At 54.6% G+C, this 18,530-nt stretch overlaps 1 protein-coding gene across 1 annotated transcript in view; it reads left to right on the top strand.

Moving 5' to 3' along the window:
• The window catches only part of PLXND1 (plexin D1), a 50,867-nt gene extending 36,126 nt beyond the window's left edge, over window positions 1-14,741 (top strand). The window contains exons 20-36 of the mRNA XM_065884819.1: window positions 734-848; window positions 5,566-5,673; window positions 5,753-5,865; window positions 6,759-6,863; window positions 7,408-7,538; window positions 7,943-8,141; window positions 8,791-8,937; window positions 9,082-9,238; window positions 9,686-9,789; window positions 9,872-9,935; window positions 10,623-10,657; window positions 10,890-10,994; window positions 11,506-11,669; window positions 12,767-12,914; window positions 13,996-14,136; window positions 14,295-14,369; window positions 14,625-14,741. Of these exons, the coding sequence (XP_065740891.1) occupies window positions 734-848; window positions 5,566-5,673; window positions 5,753-5,865; window positions 6,759-6,863; window positions 7,408-7,538; window positions 7,943-8,141; window positions 8,791-8,937; window positions 9,082-9,238; window positions 9,686-9,789; window positions 9,872-9,935; window positions 10,623-10,657; window positions 10,890-10,994; window positions 11,506-11,669; window positions 12,767-12,914; window positions 13,996-14,136; window positions 14,295-14,369; window positions 14,625-14,741 (2,028 nt within the window). The remainder of the gene's footprint in view (window positions 1-733; window positions 849-5,565; window positions 5,674-5,752; window positions 5,866-6,758; window positions 6,864-7,407; window positions 7,539-7,942; window positions 8,142-8,790; window positions 8,938-9,081; window positions 9,239-9,685; window positions 9,790-9,871; window positions 9,936-10,622; window positions 10,658-10,889; window positions 10,995-11,505; window positions 11,670-12,766; window positions 12,915-13,995; window positions 14,137-14,294; window positions 14,370-14,624) is intronic.
• The last annotated feature ends 3,789 nt before the right edge of the window (window positions 14,742-18,530 follow it).

Below are 18,530 nucleotides of genomic sequence, written 5' to 3' on the forward strand. Positions count from 1 at the left end.
GGCAGAGGAGCTTTACCTCCCCACCTGGCAGATGAGGAAACTGAGACCCAAAAACTTAGTGATCTGTTCAAGGTCGGTGATCAGCCCCAGCTGACTCTCAGAGGCCATGACAAGTTGTCCCCGTTCCACTGGTTGCTCTACCCAGAGTCTGGGCCGCCAGTTGCCATGCCGAGTCATGGAGGGAGGGAAGCAGGAGTGGAGAGAGGGCCTAGAACGTGGGATCTCTTCTGCACTGTACCTGCTGGCATGCCTCCTGAGATGGGGTTCTCACTCCCTCCCAGGTGGCACATGCCACCCAGGATGGCTCTGACTGCAAAAGCTCCCTTTCACCTGTACCCCAGTCCCAGTTCTGCCCTTTGAATCCTAAGAACTCACCTGCTCCCCTGGTCGTTGGGCAGCCCTACAGATACTTCAGGACATGGCCAGGCTCTATGAACTGCCCGGCCACTGGCTCTTCTGCTGCTCCTCCCAGGCTGCAATAATAATCACTGTTGCCTGTATTTATCGAGTCTCCCTTCTGTGCCAGGCTCGGGACTAAGGGCTTGACAAGCATCATCTCATTTAGCCCTCATAGCATCCCCAGGAGATGGGTGGGGCTCTCTCTGTCTCATAGTTGTGGCATCTGAGGCTCAGAGAGGTTAGGTGCCTTGCTCAAGACCGCACAGCTAGCGAGGAGAAGAGCCAGGGCGTAAGTCCAGGGAAGATACAACCCCCTCCCCCCACCTCTGTGCAGATCCAGGTAGGGAACTTCAACCAGACCATCGCCACGCTGCAGCTGGGGGGCAGTGAGACCGCCATCATCGTGTCCATTGTCATCTGTAGTGTCCTGCTGCTGCTCTCCGTGGTTGGTAAGGAGCCCCACCCTCGTGTCGTTTTGTGGGGGGCAGACCTACCCCACTTTGCCTCAGCCCCTCTGAAGACCAGTGGGTAGGAGAGAAGGCATAGTGGGCCGGGGCAGACTGAACAACGGCGTGAAGATAGGAATGGGTGAGGCGCTCAGAGGGTGGTGAGGCGTGTGCCCCAGCCACAGCACAAAGGGTGGAGGACAATAGCTGTTGAGAAGTATGCTGGGCCCAGGCGATGGGCCCTGAGTGTCATGCAGAGGGATTCGGATCCTGTTCTCCAGTCAGTAGGGCCTGCTGAAGGTACTTATAAGAGGGCTGTTCAGGAAGATTAACCTTCCTCTTAGGTAGGCTATACCACTATTAAAATAATGGTTATGAAAGTAATGTATTCAATGTAGCATGGAAATTGAAGCCCTCATACACTGTTGGTGGGAATTTAAATGGTGCCATTGCCGTGGCAAACTCTCCGGCAGTTCCTCGACACGTTAAATAAAGTTACCGTGTGACCCAGCAGTCCCCGTCCTGGGTATCTGCCCGAGAGAGATGAAAACATATGTCCACACAAGCACCTGTGCATGAATGTTCATAGCAGCATTATTCATCACCAAAAGTGGCAACAGCCCAGATGTCTGTCAGCTGATGAATGGATAAAGAAAGTATGGTTTATCCATACTATGGGATAGTATTAAGCCATAAAGGAATATATATATTTTATACATCTCATTGTATGATATATATATAGATAGATAGATTATATCTCAGAAAGGCGTTATAAGTACTGCTTTGTAATTTTTTAGAAGTTCTGACACGTGGTACAGCATGGATGCCCCTTGAGGATGTCATGATAAGTGAAAGATGCCAGACATAAAAGATCACATAGTTTGATTCCGTTTATATGAAATGTCCAGAATAGGCAAATCGATAAAGACAGAAAGCAAATTAGTGGTTGCCAGGGACAGGGGGAGAGTGGATGGGGACTGACCACTTGTGGTTATGGGTCTTCAAGGGGCAGGGAAAGTGTGCTAAAATTAGATAGTGGTGATGGTTACACAACCCTGTGAATATACTAAAAGCCGTTCAATTGTATGCTTTACATGGATAGACTATATGGCATGTGCATTATACCTCAATAAAACTGTTTTTAAAAAAGTAATATATTCAATGTAGAAAATGTAGGGAAAACTGGGATAGAATATATAACATAAAAATATTATACATATTTTTTGGCTGCGTTGGGTCTTCGTTGCTGTGCATGGGCTTTCTCTAGTTGCAGTGAGCGGGGCCTACTCTTCGTTGCGGTGCACGGGCTTCTCATTGCGGTGGCTTCTCTTGTTTCGGAGCACGGGCTCTAGGCACGCAGGCTTCAGTAGTTGTGGCATGCAGGGTCAGTAGTTGTGGCTTGTGGGCTCTAGAGCTCAGGCTCAGTAGTTATGGCACACGGGCTTAGTAGCTCGGCGGCACGTGGGATCTTTCCCTACCAGAGCACGAACCCGTGTCACCTGCATTGGCAGGCGGATTCTTAAGCACTGTGCCACCAGGGAAGCCCCATGTATATTTTATGCATCTCGTTATATGAGATATATAGAGATGTGTTACATCCCAGAAAGGGGTTATAATATAATACTGCTTTGTAATCTTTTTAAAGTTTCTTATTTCACAAGTAATACCTCGTCGTTGTAGAAAGAACTGAAAATGCTAAATAGCAGAAGGAGAACAGAAATCACCCATAATTCTCTCATCTAGAGAAATCCACTGTTTACCACTATTTTATTTTTTTCACTCAAGTAATTTTTTAAATTAATTTTTATTTTATATTATAGTTGATTTACATTGTTGTGTTAGTTTCAAGTGTACAGCAAAGTGATTTAGTTATACATAAACACATATCCATTCTTTTTCAGATTCTTTTCCCATATAGGTTATTAGAGTGTTGAGTGCAGTACCGTGTGCTATACAATAGGTCCTTGTTGGTTATCTGTTTTATATAGTCGTGTGTGTATGTTAATCCCAAACTCCTAATTTATCCCTCCTCCCACCTTCCCCCTTTGGTAACTGTAAGTTTGTTTTCAAAGCCTGTGAGTCTGTTTGTTTTGTAAATAAGTTCAATTGTATCATTTTTTTTTAGATTCCACATATAAGTGATATCATGATATTTATCTTTCTCTGTCTGATGTCCTTCACTTAGTATGATCATCTCTAGGTCCATCCATGTTGTTGCAGGTGGCATCATTTCATTATTTTTTATGGCTGAGTAATATTCCATGGCATATATGTACCACATTTTCTTTATCCACTCCTCTGTTGATGGACATTTTGGTTGCTCCCATGTCTTGGCTATTGTAAATAATGCTGCAGTGAACATTGGGGTGCATGTGTCTTTTTGAATCATGGTTTTCTCTATGCCTGGGAGTGGGATTGCTAGGTTATATGGTAGTTCTGTTTTTAGTTTTTTAAGGAACTTCCGTACTGTTCTCCATAGTGGCTGTATCAGTTTACATTCCCACCAACAGTGCAAGAGGGTTCCCTTTTCTCCACACCCTCTCCAGCATTTATTGTTTGTAGACTTTTTGATGATGGCCATTCTGATCAGTGTGAGGTGATACCTCATTGTAGTTCTGATTTGCACTTATAATTAGCAGTGTTGAGCATCTTTTCATGTGCTTTTTGGCCATCTGTTTGTCTTCCCTAAAGAAATGTCTGTTTAGATTTTCCACCCATTTTTTGATTGGGTTGTTTGTTTTTTGATATTGAGCTACATGAGCTGTTTGTATATTTTATAGATTAATCCCTTGTCGGTCACTTCATTTGCAAATATTTTCTCCCATTCTGTGGGTTGTGTTTCTGTTTTGGTCTTTTGGGTTTTTGTTTTTGCTGTGCAAAAGCTTTTAAGTTTAACTAGGTCCCGTTTGTTTTTCTTTTTATTTTCATTACTCTAGGAGGTGGATCACAAAAGATAATGCTGTGATTTATGTCAGAGTGTTCTGCTTGTTTTCCTTTAAGAGTTTTATAGTTTCCAGCCTAACATTAGATCTGTAATCCATTTTGAGTTTATTTTTGTGTATGGTGTTACAGAATGTTCTAGTTTTTCTTTTACATGTAGCTCTCCAGTTTTTCCAGCACCAGTTATTGAAGAGACCGTCTTTTCTCCACTGTATAGTCTTGCCTCCTTTGTCATAGATTGATCATAGGTGCGTGGGTTTATCTCTGGGCTTTTTATCCTGTTCCATTTATCTGTATTTCTGTTTTTGTGCCAGTACCATACTCTTTTGATTACTGTAGCTTTGTAGTATAGTCTGAAGTCAGGGAGCCTGATTCCTCCAGCTCCATCTTTGTTTCTCAGGATTGTTTTGGCTATTCAGGGGTCTTTTGTGTTTCCATACAAATTGTAAAATTTTTTGTTCTAGTTCTGTGAAAAATGCCATCAGTAATTTAATAGGGATTGCATTGAATCTGTAGATTGCCTTGGGTAGTATAGTTATTTTCACAATATTGATTCTTCCAGTCCCAGAACATGGTATATTTTCCATCTGTTTGTGTTATCTTCAATTTCTTTTATCAGCGTCTGATAGGTTTCAGGGTATAGGTCTTTCGCCTCCCTAGGTAGGTTTATTCCTAGGTATTTTATTCTTTTCTATGCAATGGTGAGTGGGCTTGTTTCCTTGATTTCTCTTTCGGATCTTTCATTGTTATTGTATAGAAATGCAAGAGATTTCTGTGTATTAATTTTGTATCCTGCTACTTTACCAAATTCATTGATGAGCTCTAGTAGTTTTCCGGCAGCATCTTTAGGATTTTCTATGTATAGTATCGTGCCCTTTGCAAACAGTGACAGTTTTACTACTTCTTTTCCAATTTGGATTCCTTTTATTTCCCTTTCTTCTCTGATTGCTGCAGCTAGGACTTCCAAAACTATGTTGAATAATAGTGGCGAGAGTGGACATCGTCGTCTTCTTTCTGATCTTAGAGGAAATGCTTTCAGTTTTTCACCATTGAGAATGTTTGCTGTGGGTTTGTCACATATGGCCTTTATTATGTTGAGGTGGGTTCCCTCTATGCCCACTTTCTGGAGAGTTTTTATCATAAATGGGTGTTGAATTTTGTCAGAAGCTTTTTCTGCGTCTATTGAGATGATCATATGGTTTTTATTTCTCAATTTGTTAATATGGTGTATCACTGATTTTTTTTGCAGATATTGAAAAATCCTTGCATTATTGGGATAAATCCCACTTGAGCATGGTGTGTGATCCTTTTAATGTGTTGTTGGATTCGGTTTGTAGTATTTTGTTGAGGATTTTTGCGTCTATGTTCATCAGTGATACTGGCCTGTAATTTTCTTTTTTTGTAGTATCTTTGCCTGGTTTTGGTATCAGGGTGATGGTGGCCTCATAGAATGAGTTTGAGTGTTCTTTCCTCTGCAGTTTTTGGAATAGTTTCAGAAGGGTAGGTGTTTATCACTATTTTAAACAAACACACATTTCTTATTATAAGAATGGGACATGGAGCCTTATCTTCCTGACCGTTTCCCAAGCCCTTGGCCCTGTAGTTTTCAACCCACTGGGGAGGAGAGGACCATGAGCTGAGGCGCCTGCCCCAAGGAGCTGGAGCTGAGGGATGCAGGCAGGACCTCTCCCTTCAGGCCCAGGCCCTGCACAGGGCAGGTACCGACAAAAGCTCCCCGAAGGGCTTTCATTGGCCTGACCCGCCTCTCTGCTGCCCACAGCCCTGTTTGTCTTCTGCACCAAGAGCCGCCGCGCTGAGCGCTACTGGCAGAAGACACTGCTGCAGATGGAGGAGATGGAATCCCAGATCCGAGAGGAAATCCGTAAAGGTAGTGGGTGGCGACCATGCGAGACCTTGGGCCTCGGCTTCACCATCTGATCCACTCACAGCCACTGCCTGTTTACCAGGCTTTGCTGAGCTGCAGACAGACATGACGGATCTCACCAAGGAGCTGAACCGCAGCCAGGGCATCCCCTTCCTGGAGTACAAGCACTTTGTGACCCGCACCTTCTTCCCTAAGGTCAGTTCGGGCCCCTGCCGGCTACTTCAGGAGCTCCTCGACCCCTCCCTGGGCCCTGAGAACCTAGAGGGCACTTCTGTGCTGATGGAAGAACTTGACAAGTGCAGCCTGGGCCCCTTGAGCAGTACGAAACCTGCACGCCTGCCTGTGGCAGCCTGGGCCCCTGCCCTGGCCTGCCGAGGGAGAGGGCCCAGTTTCCCCCACTTTCCTTCTCTGCCCACTGATGTTTTAATTGTCCATACAGAAGCTGGCTGCCAGGCCCACTTTTCTCCTGGGGTGCTGGGCATGACTCCCCTCTCAGGGGGTGAGTAGAGGCACCAGTTCACTGCCAGCCCCTCTCCTTTCTGAGCCCCTTCCCAGGGAGGCTTCTCTGGGTCTCCACATCTCCTCCTTCTGTCCACTGGACTCTGTCCCATCCCTTCCATGCCTTCTTGTGCTGTTCCAGGGGCCGCTGCCTTGTCCCCACCTTCCCTGGCCTGTCAGGAGTGTTTATGCCAGTGGCCAGCAGCCTCCGCGGGCCCTGTCCACACTGTTCTCCATGCAGCAGCCACAGACGGCCCATACTGTGGTCCCTGCAGGCATTTCTGCCTCAGTTTCCCTCATTCTGCACGGAGCTGCTGTGGCTTCCCCTTCAGCCTCGTGCACTTGAGCTTTGCCACACCTGGGCTCATGCTGCTTCTGCTCCTTTACCTTCAGGAAGCCCCCGAGGACTCCCCTCCCCTCTCCTCTGCAGTCCTATGGCACCTGGGTGTGGCCCACTGCCTCTTCTTCCTTTGTAAAGTGGGCTTTGGCATTTGTCGAGTGGCCCCTGCATGCGTCAGGGGAAGGTGCAGCCCTGCCGAGATGCTGGGGGTCTGCGGCCCTGCTGAAGGGCTGGGGGTCTGCCTCCACAGTGCTCCTCCCTCTATGAAGAGCGTTACGTCCTGCCCTCCCAGACCCTCAATTCCCCGGGCAGCTCCCTGGTGCAGGAGACCCACCCACTGCTGGGAGAGTGGAAGGTGAGTAGCCCTCCACCCGTACACACACACACACACACACACACTGGGCTGCCTCAGGGCAACCCCATCTCTCTCTGGGCCCCACTTTCCAGCTCATCTGACCCATTGATCCTAATCATGGGAAGTTGGGAGGAACCTGCCATTGTATGGTAGTGAGCCCTCCATCACAGGAGGTATTCAAGGGGCCATTCAGGGTGTTCTGCGTGCTGACCCCCAGGCCAGGTAGAGATGGGAGAGGATTGGGTCCCCCTGGACATCCCACTCCCCCTGCTGCTTAGAGAATGGAAAGTGAGAGGGTCCCCCCGACACACACACAGGGATACTAGGTTGCCTTCTGGCACCCTTGCCTGAGCCTCACTTTTCAATTCAACTGAGCCACTGTTCCCATTCACAGGGAGGTAGGAGGTGTCTACCACTAAAGGTAATGAGCTCCCCCTCCCAGGAAGCATTTGAGGAGCCATTCAGGGCATCCTAAGTGCTGACTCCTAGGCCAGGCAGAGACACTGGACCTCTGTGGACACCCCCTCACTGAATGCTTCTGCAGATCCCCGAGAGCTGCCGGCCCAACATGGAAGAGGGCATCAGCCTGTTCTCCTCGCTGCTCAACAACAAGCACTTCCTCATTGTCTTCGTCCACGCACTGGAGCAACAGAAGGACTTTGCAGTGCGGGACAGGTCAGGCTGCGAGGCTCTGGGGGAGGGCAGGGGCCTGCTGGAGGCCACCCAGCCGGTCCTGGGTCTGCCTGGCTGGATCCAAGCCTGGGCCAGTTTCCAAATCACCATGTCCTTGGGGCAGCTGGCATCTCCCCAGCGTCAGACCCTGGGTGCTGGGGCGTTGGAGGTCCCGAGACCCCCTTCCCCATTCTTCCCCTTCCTGGTCTGCTTGCCAGGATAGGGCTCGTGGGCATGGCGGTTGCTGTGCGTGGTAGGGAAGGTAGCCCTTTCTCCAGCGAGATTTTCATCACACTCACCCGTCCATCCAGCGACAAGGTAGCAGCAGAACCCACTGCGTGGTCCTCGGAGCCCAGGGCCTTGCGGTGCGGGTGGTGCTGACGCCCCCAGCCCACGCCCACCCACAGGTGCAGCCTGGCCTCCCTGATGACCATTGCGCTCCACGGCAAGCTCGAGTACTATACGGGCATCATGAAGGAGCTGCTGGTGGACCTCATCGACGCCTCGGCCGCCAAGAACCCCAAGCTCATGCTGAGGCGTACGGAGTCCGTGGTCGAGAAGATGCTCACCAACTGGATGTCCATCTGCATGTACAGCTGCCTGAGGGTGAGGGGGCCGGGCCGCTGCGCCGCCACCTAGGCCGATTTCATTTTATTCTCATGCCAGCTCTGCCGAAGGGATTCTCAAGTTCTTTGTGCAGATGTGGAATGGGGAGGGCAGAGGGACAGCCCCGTAGGATCCATTATACAGATGGGGAAACTGAGGCTCAGAGAAGGCCTGACTTCCTGCAAGGGCTCAGAGCCAGCCCAGGACGGAACAGAGGCTCTGTCAGTGGCATTGTTTCAGAAGATTGTTTTCTCAGTCCTCATATGCCCCCTGATGTGCCTTTGAGTCCAGCTCTGCCACTTCCCTGCTGGGTGACCCTGAGCAGGTTGCTTGCCCTCTCTGAGTCTCGGCAATGAGAATGACACCCCGTACCTGGAAGGGTTGCTGGCAGGATGAAATGAATGTGGCCACCCACATTAGGCGATGTTCGAGCTTGGAGTCCACAGAGACACCTCTGGGTGGGGGATGGGAGTGAGGCAGCGGCACCAGGATCAAAAGGAGGGTATAAGCAGGCAGCCACGGAGGTATTGGCAGAAGCGGGTAGCGAAGGCATTCCAGGTTGGGGCCGGACTCTGGAGTGTGGGCTGGAGGCCAGGGGCTGGGCCAGGCAGTCTGGCCTCAGCCTCTGACAGGCGCCCACCTTCCGCAGGAGACGGTGGGGGAGCCGTTCTTCCTGCTCCTGTGCGCCATCAAGCAGCAGATCAACAAGGGCTCCATCGACGCCATCACAGGCAAGGCCCGCTACACGCTCAACGAGGAGTGGCTGCTGCGGGAGAACATCGAGGCCAAGCCCCGGGTGAGCCGGGCGGGCGGGCAGGGAGGGGTCCCGCACCCCCGGAGAGTCCCGGCTCCACTGCTGCCCGCACCCCCCACTCCCCGCAGGCTGTCTCCCCTCCAGGGCCCGGTGGTCGCCCGCTGACCCTCCCCCTCTCTCCTGCAGAATCTGAACGTGTCCTTCCAGGGCTGCGGTATGGACTCGCTGAGCGTGCGGGCCATGGACACAGACACGCTGACGCAGGTGAAGGAGAAGATCCTGGAAGCCTTCTGCAAGAACGTGCCCTACTCCCAGTGGCCGCGTGCCGAGGACGTCGACCTAGGTGGGCAGGGTAGGGCAGGGGCGGCAGGCGTGGGGCTGCTTCAGCAGCGCAGGCCCCTGCCTTGGGCGCACACACTCCCGCCGCTCAGCAGATGTGCGCTAACTGTGGCTCTGGGGACGTGCAGACAGATCAGCTGCCAGGAGCTCTGTGTGGGGCGGGGAGGGGAGACAGGGCCTGCGGTGGGAGGTCGATGCAGGCTGCTGCCAGGGTGGGCGGGAGAGGCCTCCCCAGCAGATCTGAGATCCCAGTGATAGCCCCGAGGATGAGGCCTTTCCAGAGCTCCTGCTCTGCGCCCGGCACCCTCTCCCCTCCCCGTCTCCCAGGTGGGCAAGTAGAGGCTCAGAGACAGGTGTGGGTGCCCCCGGTTCTCTCCCCGTGTGGCCCGCTGGGGGCCTGCCTCCCCGCGGCCCCTGCTCCCAGCCCTGATGCCCTTCCCCCTGCCCGCAGAGTGGTTCGCCTCGAGCACGCAGAGCTACATCCTGCGGGACCTGGACGACACCTCGGTGGTCGAGGATGGCTGCAAGAAGCTCAACACGCTGGCCCACTACAAGGTGGGCCCCGGCTCCACCCACCTCCCACCACTCCCAACCTCCCTGACCTCCGACCTCTGACCTCGGCCTCTCTCCCCCTCAGATCCCTGAAGGTGCCTCCCTGGCCATGAGCCTCACAGACAAGAAGGACAACACCCTGGGCCGAGGTAGTGCTGGTGGACGTGGGGAGGGCCCCTTCTGAGCGGCCCCAGTGGGGAAGCTGAGGCTTCGAGGGACGGGGCTGGGCCGGGCTGAGGCTCCCTGCTGGGGGCGGGGCCGGGCCCCCCTGCCGCAGGGCTGCTTGGCAGGGCCTGTGGCCAGGCCTCTCAGCGCTGGATTCCTGCAGGCAGCAGAGAGAGGCTCCAGGAGGGTGGGATGTGATTCCAAGAGGCCATGTGGACTTTGGCCTGTGTCCCCGCCTCAAACATCCCATCCATACCTTCAGATGCCCCAGGCCTGGGGTCCTAGGCTCCTCTGGGTCTTGGGGTTCCCTCCTGAGGCAAGGAGCAGGCTCTCGGGTCTCTCCCAGTGAGGTCTGGGCTGGGGGTTGAGGGCCGCCACCCTGCCCTACTCGGGGGCCATGACCGTCTCCCTGCTGCTGCCGTCACCTGGTGGATGTTTCCGTCTGTCAACGCCTCTGTCTTTCTCTGTCTACCTCATTCTCCGCGTGTGTCTCTGGATCTCGCTCTCAGCTCTCTTACTTTGCATTTCTCTCTCTGTGCCTTGTTCTCTCCACATGTCCGTTTCGCTCTGTCCATGGAGCTCAGTTTCTTTCTCCATCTTTTGGTCTCCATTTCTGTTTCTCTCTCTCCCCACTCCTCTCTCGTTTATTGTGTGTGTTTTCCCTCTCGCAGTGAAAGACTTGGACACAGAGAAGTATTTCCATTTGGTGAGTGCCCTGCCTCCGGCCCTGGGCGTGCCCGCCCTTCACTGGGTGTCGACTTGGCTTCCTGCCACCCTGGGCCTCTGGGGGCAGTGCTTGCAGGCCCTGGGAAAGGCTGGAGTGGGGAGCGGGAACGGGACCCAGGGTAGCTTGCGTGCACCACAAAGAGAGCCCAGTGCCCACGGGCGGCCGGGGATGGTGCCTGGCGCCAGCACTGACCACTGCCCCGGCCTCCCAGGTGCTGCCCACGGATGAGCTGGCAGAGCCCAAGAAGTCCCACCGGCAGAGCCACCGCAAGAAGGTGCTACCAGAGATCTACCTGACCCGCCTGCTGTCCACCAAGGTGGGCCGGCCCTCATCTGTGTCCTCGCTCCAGTGGGTCAGCTGCGAGCACACACGTGGAGTGAGGGGGACAGCGCTTCCCCTGTGCGGCCAGCCGGGCTCTGGGGCGAGCGGCCGAGGGCTTTGGGTCCCAGCTGAGGAGGGGTTTGCTCCCAGCATGGAGGGTGCCCGATGACAACTTCTCTATCAGCCCGTGTGACACGGAGGGCAGCAGAGGCCCAGCGATGCCCCCAAGGCCACACGGCTGAGAGCTCACACTCCAGCCCGGCAATTCCCTGCTCTATGTCTCAGTCCTTCCAACACCCTTGTGGGGTAGGTTGCACTAACCCGTTTCACAGACAGGAAGACCGAGGCCCAGAGAGGTTAGATGACCAGCCTGATGCCACGTAGCTTCCCCATTCACCCAGCACTGCTCAGTCCCAGCACCACGGGCTCCCCTGAACTGCCAGAGGTGCCTGCTTACCCGCCTCCGTGTGGTCCTGGGCTGACGACGGCCACCTCCTTCCATGCAGGGCACGCTGCAGAAGTTTCTGGATGACCTGTTCAAGGCCATTCTGAGTATCCGTGAAGACAAGCCCCCACTGGCTGTCAAGTACTTCTTTGACTTCCTGGAAGAGCAAGCAGAGAAGAGGGGGATCTCAGACCCTGACACCCTACACATCTGGAAGACCAACAGGTGGTGGGCCAGTGTGGTGTGGGTGGGAGGCCAGAGGAGAAGGCTGTGTGGCTTCACTCTATCATTGGGGGCAGCAGTGGTGCGGGGGTTCAGAGCCTGGTCTCTCAGCCCACCGGCCTGGGTTCAATCCCTTATGCCATTCCAAGCTGTGTGACCTTGGGTAAGTGACTTAACCTCTCTGTGCTTTCGTTTCTCCTAGCTATAAAACCAGGGCAGTAAAAGTAACGCACTTTAATTGTAAGAATTAACTAAAGTGAGCATTGTCTAAGTTCTGCCCTTCCCGTCACTCTCCCCCACCCCTCTGCGGTGGCACCGTCAGCTCCGTTTTACAGATGAGTACACTGAGGCCCGTGGACATGTTCCTGCCCCCGATCACATCCCTCCTTTGAGGCACGGTTTAGCTTTTCATGGTTACAAACCCCGACAAGAAGTTGTTGAAAACCTTAGCCTAACCCTCAGAAAAACATGCTGCAGACCTAGAAGTTTCTGTGTAGTTGCAGGGGCTGCTCAGAGCTCTGGTTGGGGTGGGGTGGGGGGTCTGTATGTCCCAGGCTGCCCAGTCACTGGGGAGGAGGGTGTTACCAACCCTCTGGCCCCCTGAGGCTAAGGATCCAGGCCTCTTCCCTCCCTCAGTCTGCCTGGTGACCCAGCTGATGATGGACTTCCCGCAGCCATGCAGGGGCTGGAGGAGGAGCCATGGGCTGCGAGGCAGGGGCAGGGCGGGGGTTCTAATGGGAACCAGGCCTGTCTCGCTGGCTCCAGGCTGCTGCGTGAGAGCGGGCGACTCTGCAGGGGTGGGGCGGGCAGCAAGGGTGAAGTCAGGCCTTGCAGCTCCTGCCGCAGCCCGTGGCCCTCTCCACACAGGAAACCCGGCTCCCAGCCCCTCTGCTGCCCCAGCCGGCCGGGGATGGCCATCAGCCGCATTTGTGGGGGAGCAAACCGAGGTTTCCAGAGGTTCCGTCCCGTGACTAGTCTCCCCTGGCCTCGAGGGGCAAAGCCAGCCTGTCCCAAGCCCCCTTGGCAACCACTGCCTCCGCTGCCCACCCCCGGGTGGGGCGGGGCTCACACCGCTGCCCCTGTCACTCTCTGTCCCACAGCCTTCCTCTCCGGTTCTGGGTGAACATCCTAAAAAACCCACAGTTTGTCTTTGACATCGAGAAGACGGACCACATCGATGCCTGCCTCTCAGTCATCGCACAGGCCTTCATCGACGCCTGTTCCATCTCGGACCTGCAGCTGGGCAAGGTCAGCTGCTCCTGGGCAGGCCACCTGGTGCTGATGGGGACGGAGATCTTTCTGGGAGGGGAACCAAAAGAGCTCAGATCTGGGGGACGTGGGAATGAACGCGGTCATCAGAAGCAGGGGGGACTCCCAGAAACCGCCACCCACAGTCAAACTACGTGGCTGCAGACTGGCTGCAGCTGCCTCAGGTGTGCCCCGCACCAGTTCCCAATGCTGAGGCCGTGGAGCCAGACCGCGAGAAGCCAGAGTGAACGTGGAAAGCCTGTGTGGTCTGGCACACCATCAGAGACCCGTGGGCTCCGGGCGGCAGCCCTGATGGTCAAGAGCCATCCAGTGGGCACTGAGTGAAGGGGTGGGCAGAGGGGGGCACAAGTGACCAAGACCTTTGAATACATGCAGGAGGGAGACCCCTGAGGCATCTTTCTGCAGGGAGAGGACCCAGCTGGCTTTAGCAGGCGCGGAGGAGAGAGATCGGCATTCCAGGCAGAGGGAAGGGCCTGGGCCGGGCAGGGAGGCTGTGAGCGTTAATGAAATGGTAGAGTTAGACCTGCCCCTGCAGGAGGGCGGGTGCCTGGCCCTGTGTTTAGCCCATGACTTTCAGAGAGAGGCCACGAGAGGCAGAAAATGCCATCACCTCTCACACACTATCTCGGAAAGCAGGACGCCCATGACAGAGAACTGGAACATACTTGGCACGTTTTGCTTTCAGGCGTAGGAAACATGTGGTGGGAAATATTCCACTGAGACAGCAGTCAGGCTTCCAGAAATCTTAGCCACCAAGACCCATATCCCTAAGCAAGGATACAAACAAAACAGCCTGCGTGTCAAAGAGCTGGCACAAGCCCATGCACTTTTCCCCCCAGAAGTCGGTCCCCCCTTGAGGTCATCACCCTGACAGTTCCGTAGAAAAGAGGGCAGGGGTTCCAAGTACAAGGGCAGAGAGGAGAGGGGTGGGGGGGTCCCTGGTCCAAAGCCCGCAGGGCGGGGACGTTCAGTGATGGGCTCGTTTGTGTGGCAGGAGAGACAAGGGCTCATCCAGGAGAACACGAGTCTCTGTCTTAATCCCTCACTCCTCTCTGCCCAGGACTCACCAACCAACAAGCTCCTCTACGCCAAGGAGATTCCCGAGTACCGGAAAATCGTGCAGCGCTACTACAAACAGATCCATGACATGACTCCGCTCAGCGAGCAGGAAATGAACGCGCACCTGGCGGAGGAGTCACGGGTGCGCCGCGGGGACCTTGCCACCTTGCCGGGCGGGACAGGGCGGGACTTGACCGTCAGCGAGGGGCTGTGTTTAAGCAGCGAGTCTTGGCTGGGCCGGGCCTGGTTTTGACCATGGAGTCAGCCTCTCTCCGACTCCCGCCTTGTCTTTCCTCACAGAAATACCAGAATGAGTTCAACACCAACGTGGCCATGACAGAGATTTATAAATACGCCAAGAGGTATCGCCCACAGGTGAGTAGCCCCCAGTGCGAGGCCCCCCTCGGAGCTACGATGCCCCCATGCCAGCCCTGCTCACTGCCACCCGCTCAGGGCAACACACCCAGGGTGAGGGTCCCTCTCCGGCATTCATATGCCCAGGACGTTTCCGCTTTGGGGGTGGCCAGCAGCAGTGGAAATCCAGGCGGTGTGTTCTCCCCCGGGATGTGCAGTGGGACCCGGGGGTCCTGGGCCCGGGCTTTGGCCCAGCTCCCTCCACTTCCCCCTCAGATCATGAGCGCCCTGGAGGCAAACCCCACAGCCCGGAGGACGCAGCTGCAGCACAAGTTTGAGCAGGTGGTGGCCCTGATGGAGGACAACATCTACGAGTGCTACAGCGAGGCCTGAGCCTGGGGGCCGGCGGGACGGGCGCCCTCCCTCGACTTCGCTTTGTCCCCAGTGCCTCGGACTCCGGCTGGGAAACGACGCAGCACGAGGGGCCTCTCTGAGCCAGCCAGCAGAGCCCCCAGCCCTGGCCTCTTGGGCACCGTCCCCTCCCACCTGCCCCCAGACCCGGCTCTGGGCTGGGGGCTCAAATGCTGCAGCCGTTCCCCGGTAAGGCTCCCACCGTCCACCCAGCACAGCCTGGACGGCACCCCACTTGCTTTGCCCTGCACGGCCCAGTGCTAACGAACCCACCGATGGGCGAAGAGGCCGCCCGGCCCCGAGGTCGCAGCCGGAAACACTACCTCATCCTACCCGGTGGAGGGGAGGCCCCTTGAACCAGCCCTCAGCTGGTTTCCGCTTCAACCACCAAAATGTTGTCCCCATCTCTACTCACCTGCAGAGGACCCTGGCCACACGCCATCCAGCAGTGTCAGGTTTCTGTTCTTGAGCGGCCACTGGCTGAGTGGGCAGCATCCACTGCCCGCGGGAGGCTCTGTGCTGCCCTGGGAGCCGGGCGGGCAGGGGCCGAGGGGACAGGTGCTGGGCGATCATGGTCTCGAGGCGGGGGAGGGGGCTGAGTTGCACCGAGGCTGTAGCTGGGCTACATGATCTTGCTGGAAGTGTTTCTAAAGAGAGCACCACTTTTTGTTGTTGTTGTTTTTAAAAAAGCTTTTATATATTAAAAAACTTATCACGCGCCAACTGTGAATAGCTGCCACTAGTGCAGAGGACCCGGGGAGGGGTCCTGAGGGGCTCCCAGCGCAACACTGGAAATGACTGTTCCAGGGGACAGGCAGACCTGGCAGAGACCCCCGCGCCCTGGAACACCGTCCTTTCTGTTCTGCCAGAAGCGGCTGGCTGGGGCTGACCCAGCCAGTGCTGGGACAGGTCGCAGACCTTGGGGCTGGGCTGGAGGGGGAGGCTGGGATGCTCTGGAACCTTCTTTATAATAAAAGTCTGATGGGAAAACCTGCCGTGGGCTCCAGCCTTTATCCTGAGATGGCTCTGTACTTGTAGCAGAAGGGGGTGGGGCCTGGCTTAGGACCCTCCCAGCTCCCCTCGTGACGGGTGTGCAGATACCAACTCCGCTTCCGAGAAGGGAAACGCGGGCATCCACTGACCGCCAGGAATATGTCACAGCTGCTGTGTGCCATCTACCTCTGGGCAGGCCCTGCTCCTAACCTACTTACCTAGGTAATAAGCCGTGAGGAACAGAATATCGTCCCCATTTTACAGATGTCGAAACTGGCTCTCAGCACAGTCGAGGAATTTCCCAGGTCACGGCACAGGGAAGCCAAAAACCAGCTTGCGTGGGCCCCTCATTCCTCTGTTCCATGCTACCTCCAGGCTGGAGTTTCCACAGCGGCCCCCAAAGTGTGTGGGGAGCTCCAAGGTGACCACCCTGGAAAGAGACCTGCCGTTTACACACTCGCCCTGAATTTGTCATAAATATATACCATTAACTCCATTATTCAGATGAGGAAACAGAGGCAGTTTCTCCCAGGCTGGTATAACCCTGCACTATTTCTCACCACAGCACATGACTTGGGATCAGCAAATACCACAGAGACCCCCAGCCCACCCAGCTGGCTCTAGGCCTGAGCTGGGGCTGAGGTTCACTGACCCCCAGGAAAGGTCACTAAAGGACCACCTCCAAATCAGAAGCGCCTTAAGTTAGTTTTTTCCTTTTATGAAGGAAAAATAATCCCACACACACACATATTAATCAGGAGTAAGAGCCAGGACAGAAAAATTCGTACAATTTAAACAAAATCCCAAAAATACCAGTTCTAGAATTGAGAACAGAAAAATGAGAAAAGTAAACAAGTTTTAGCTTTAAAAATAGCCTCTTCCTGTAGTGCCTTCTGGGCGGAGATTCTTTATCTTTTCAAATTCTCTATTCTGATCACTGATGCCTTTTTATTAAGCAGCAGACTTGCTAGTCTAAGTTATTTACAGAATTTGATAAGAATTTTTTTGGGGGGTGTGATGCTAGAATGAATACATGTTTTCTGCAGAACTGTCAGGAAGTACGAAAAGCCTGAAGAAAATAAAAGCTACCCTAACCCACCCATGGTTAAAATCTGAGAGCATGCCACTCCAAACTCCAAATCGTGTGCCTGCCTGGGTCGGAGGCTGAGGAGTGATAATCGAGATCAGGATGTACTCACCATTTCGCAGCTGCCTTGTCCCCCATGCAACATCTTCCTATACCGTTAACTATGCCACAGCCTGTTTTAATGCCTGATTAACATGCAATTCCTTCTTGAAGCTTAAAAATGCATTTGCACAGGGAGGACAGCTCTAGTTTCCAGGGTCATTTCTCTGCACAGAAGGTGGCCAACCACTGTGAACCACCCCCAGTCCTTGTCTGGGGCCCTGAAGACTTGCCTTGCAGCTACAGGTGTCCCTTAGCTCCGTCTGAGGGTCACAGGAGGTGGCAACTTCAGCGTAATGTCTGTCCTCAAGCAGGGGAGGAGGCCCTCCCAAGTCTCGTGGGTGCTGGGTGCTGTCCGGCCTCTGCCAGGTCAGGGCGACTGGCCTGATGCCAGCTCGTGGGGGTGGGATGCCCGGTGATGCCCAACCGCCCCCCCCCGAAGCTGCCCAGGGTGCCTCCCCCAACCAGACCCCCTAAGGGGGAAGTGCCAACCCAGCTCACTGCCGTCTGCTCACTGTGCCCCTCGGGGCTCTGCTGGCAGCCACGTTACAGACGCCCCAGGGAAGCCGGGAAGCCAGGAAGCCATCGGCAGTGAGACAAAGCCTCACGTGGGATTCAGGGACGCGAGAGCAGGGCTGAGGGAGCAGCGGCAGAAAGGAAACAGTCTGGATGCTCCATGCTGGGCTGCCTCAGTTTCCCTTTGTGTCCCATCTTCCCCTTCCCAAGTGCCATCCAGCTTACCTCTGACTCCCTTCAAATCCGCCCCTTCCGTCTCTGCGCACTCCCTGGCTCAGCAGTCACCCCTCATCTGGACCATCTCTTGGCAGCCCCCTGAACGAGCTGTTCTCGCCCCAGGAGGTGATGGCCACACAAGCACTTGTGTGGACCCCAAATTGTGGACTCCTTTCTACATCCACTCCCTCAGTATATCCCATCCATCCTGCTTAAACCTCTACCCAGAATCCACTACTTCTAACCCCTCCCTCCACGGCGGCCCACCCCTCAGATGGACCATTGCAGGGGCCGCCTCCTTAGCCCCCTGCTGCTGCCCGTGTTCCCCTGCAGGCACTCCGCTGCTCACTCTCCTCTAATGGCTGTTCATCACAATTAAACAAAACCCAAAATTCCTACCCTGGCTTACAAGGCCCTTCAGGATCTTGCCCTAGTCTACGCTGCAGCCCTTGTTATGGTATCTACTGCTGCGTAACAAACCACCCCAATACATTTGTGGTGCTTATGTGTCTGCCTGGGGCAGGGCTTGGCAGGGAAGGCTCGTCCCTGTTCTACGTGGTGTCAGGGGGGCCACTCAACTGGGATCGGCGATCCATTTCCAAGATGGTGCACTCCCATGGCTGGCAAATTGGTGCTGGCTGGTCAGGGAGCCCAGCTGGGGCTGACAACTGGAGTGCCTCAATTCTTCTCCACCGGCTGTTTGGGCTTCCACACAGCATGGTGGCTGAGTTCTAAGAGCAACTATTAAAAAGCGAAAAAACAAGAAACAGCCCCCACACAGGAAGGAGAAGCTGCCAGTCTCTTAAGGCCTGAGCCCAGCAGCTGTCCTAACGTGAATTCCACTGTAGTCTATTGGTCAA

The sequence above is a fragment of the Phocoena phocoena genome, chromosome 10 (assembly GCF_963924675.1).
Source record: "Phocoena phocoena chromosome 10, mPhoPho1.1, whole genome shotgun sequence".
NCBI classification, from domain to species: Eukaryota; Metazoa; Chordata; class Mammalia; order Artiodactyla; family Phocoenidae; genus Phocoena; species Phocoena phocoena.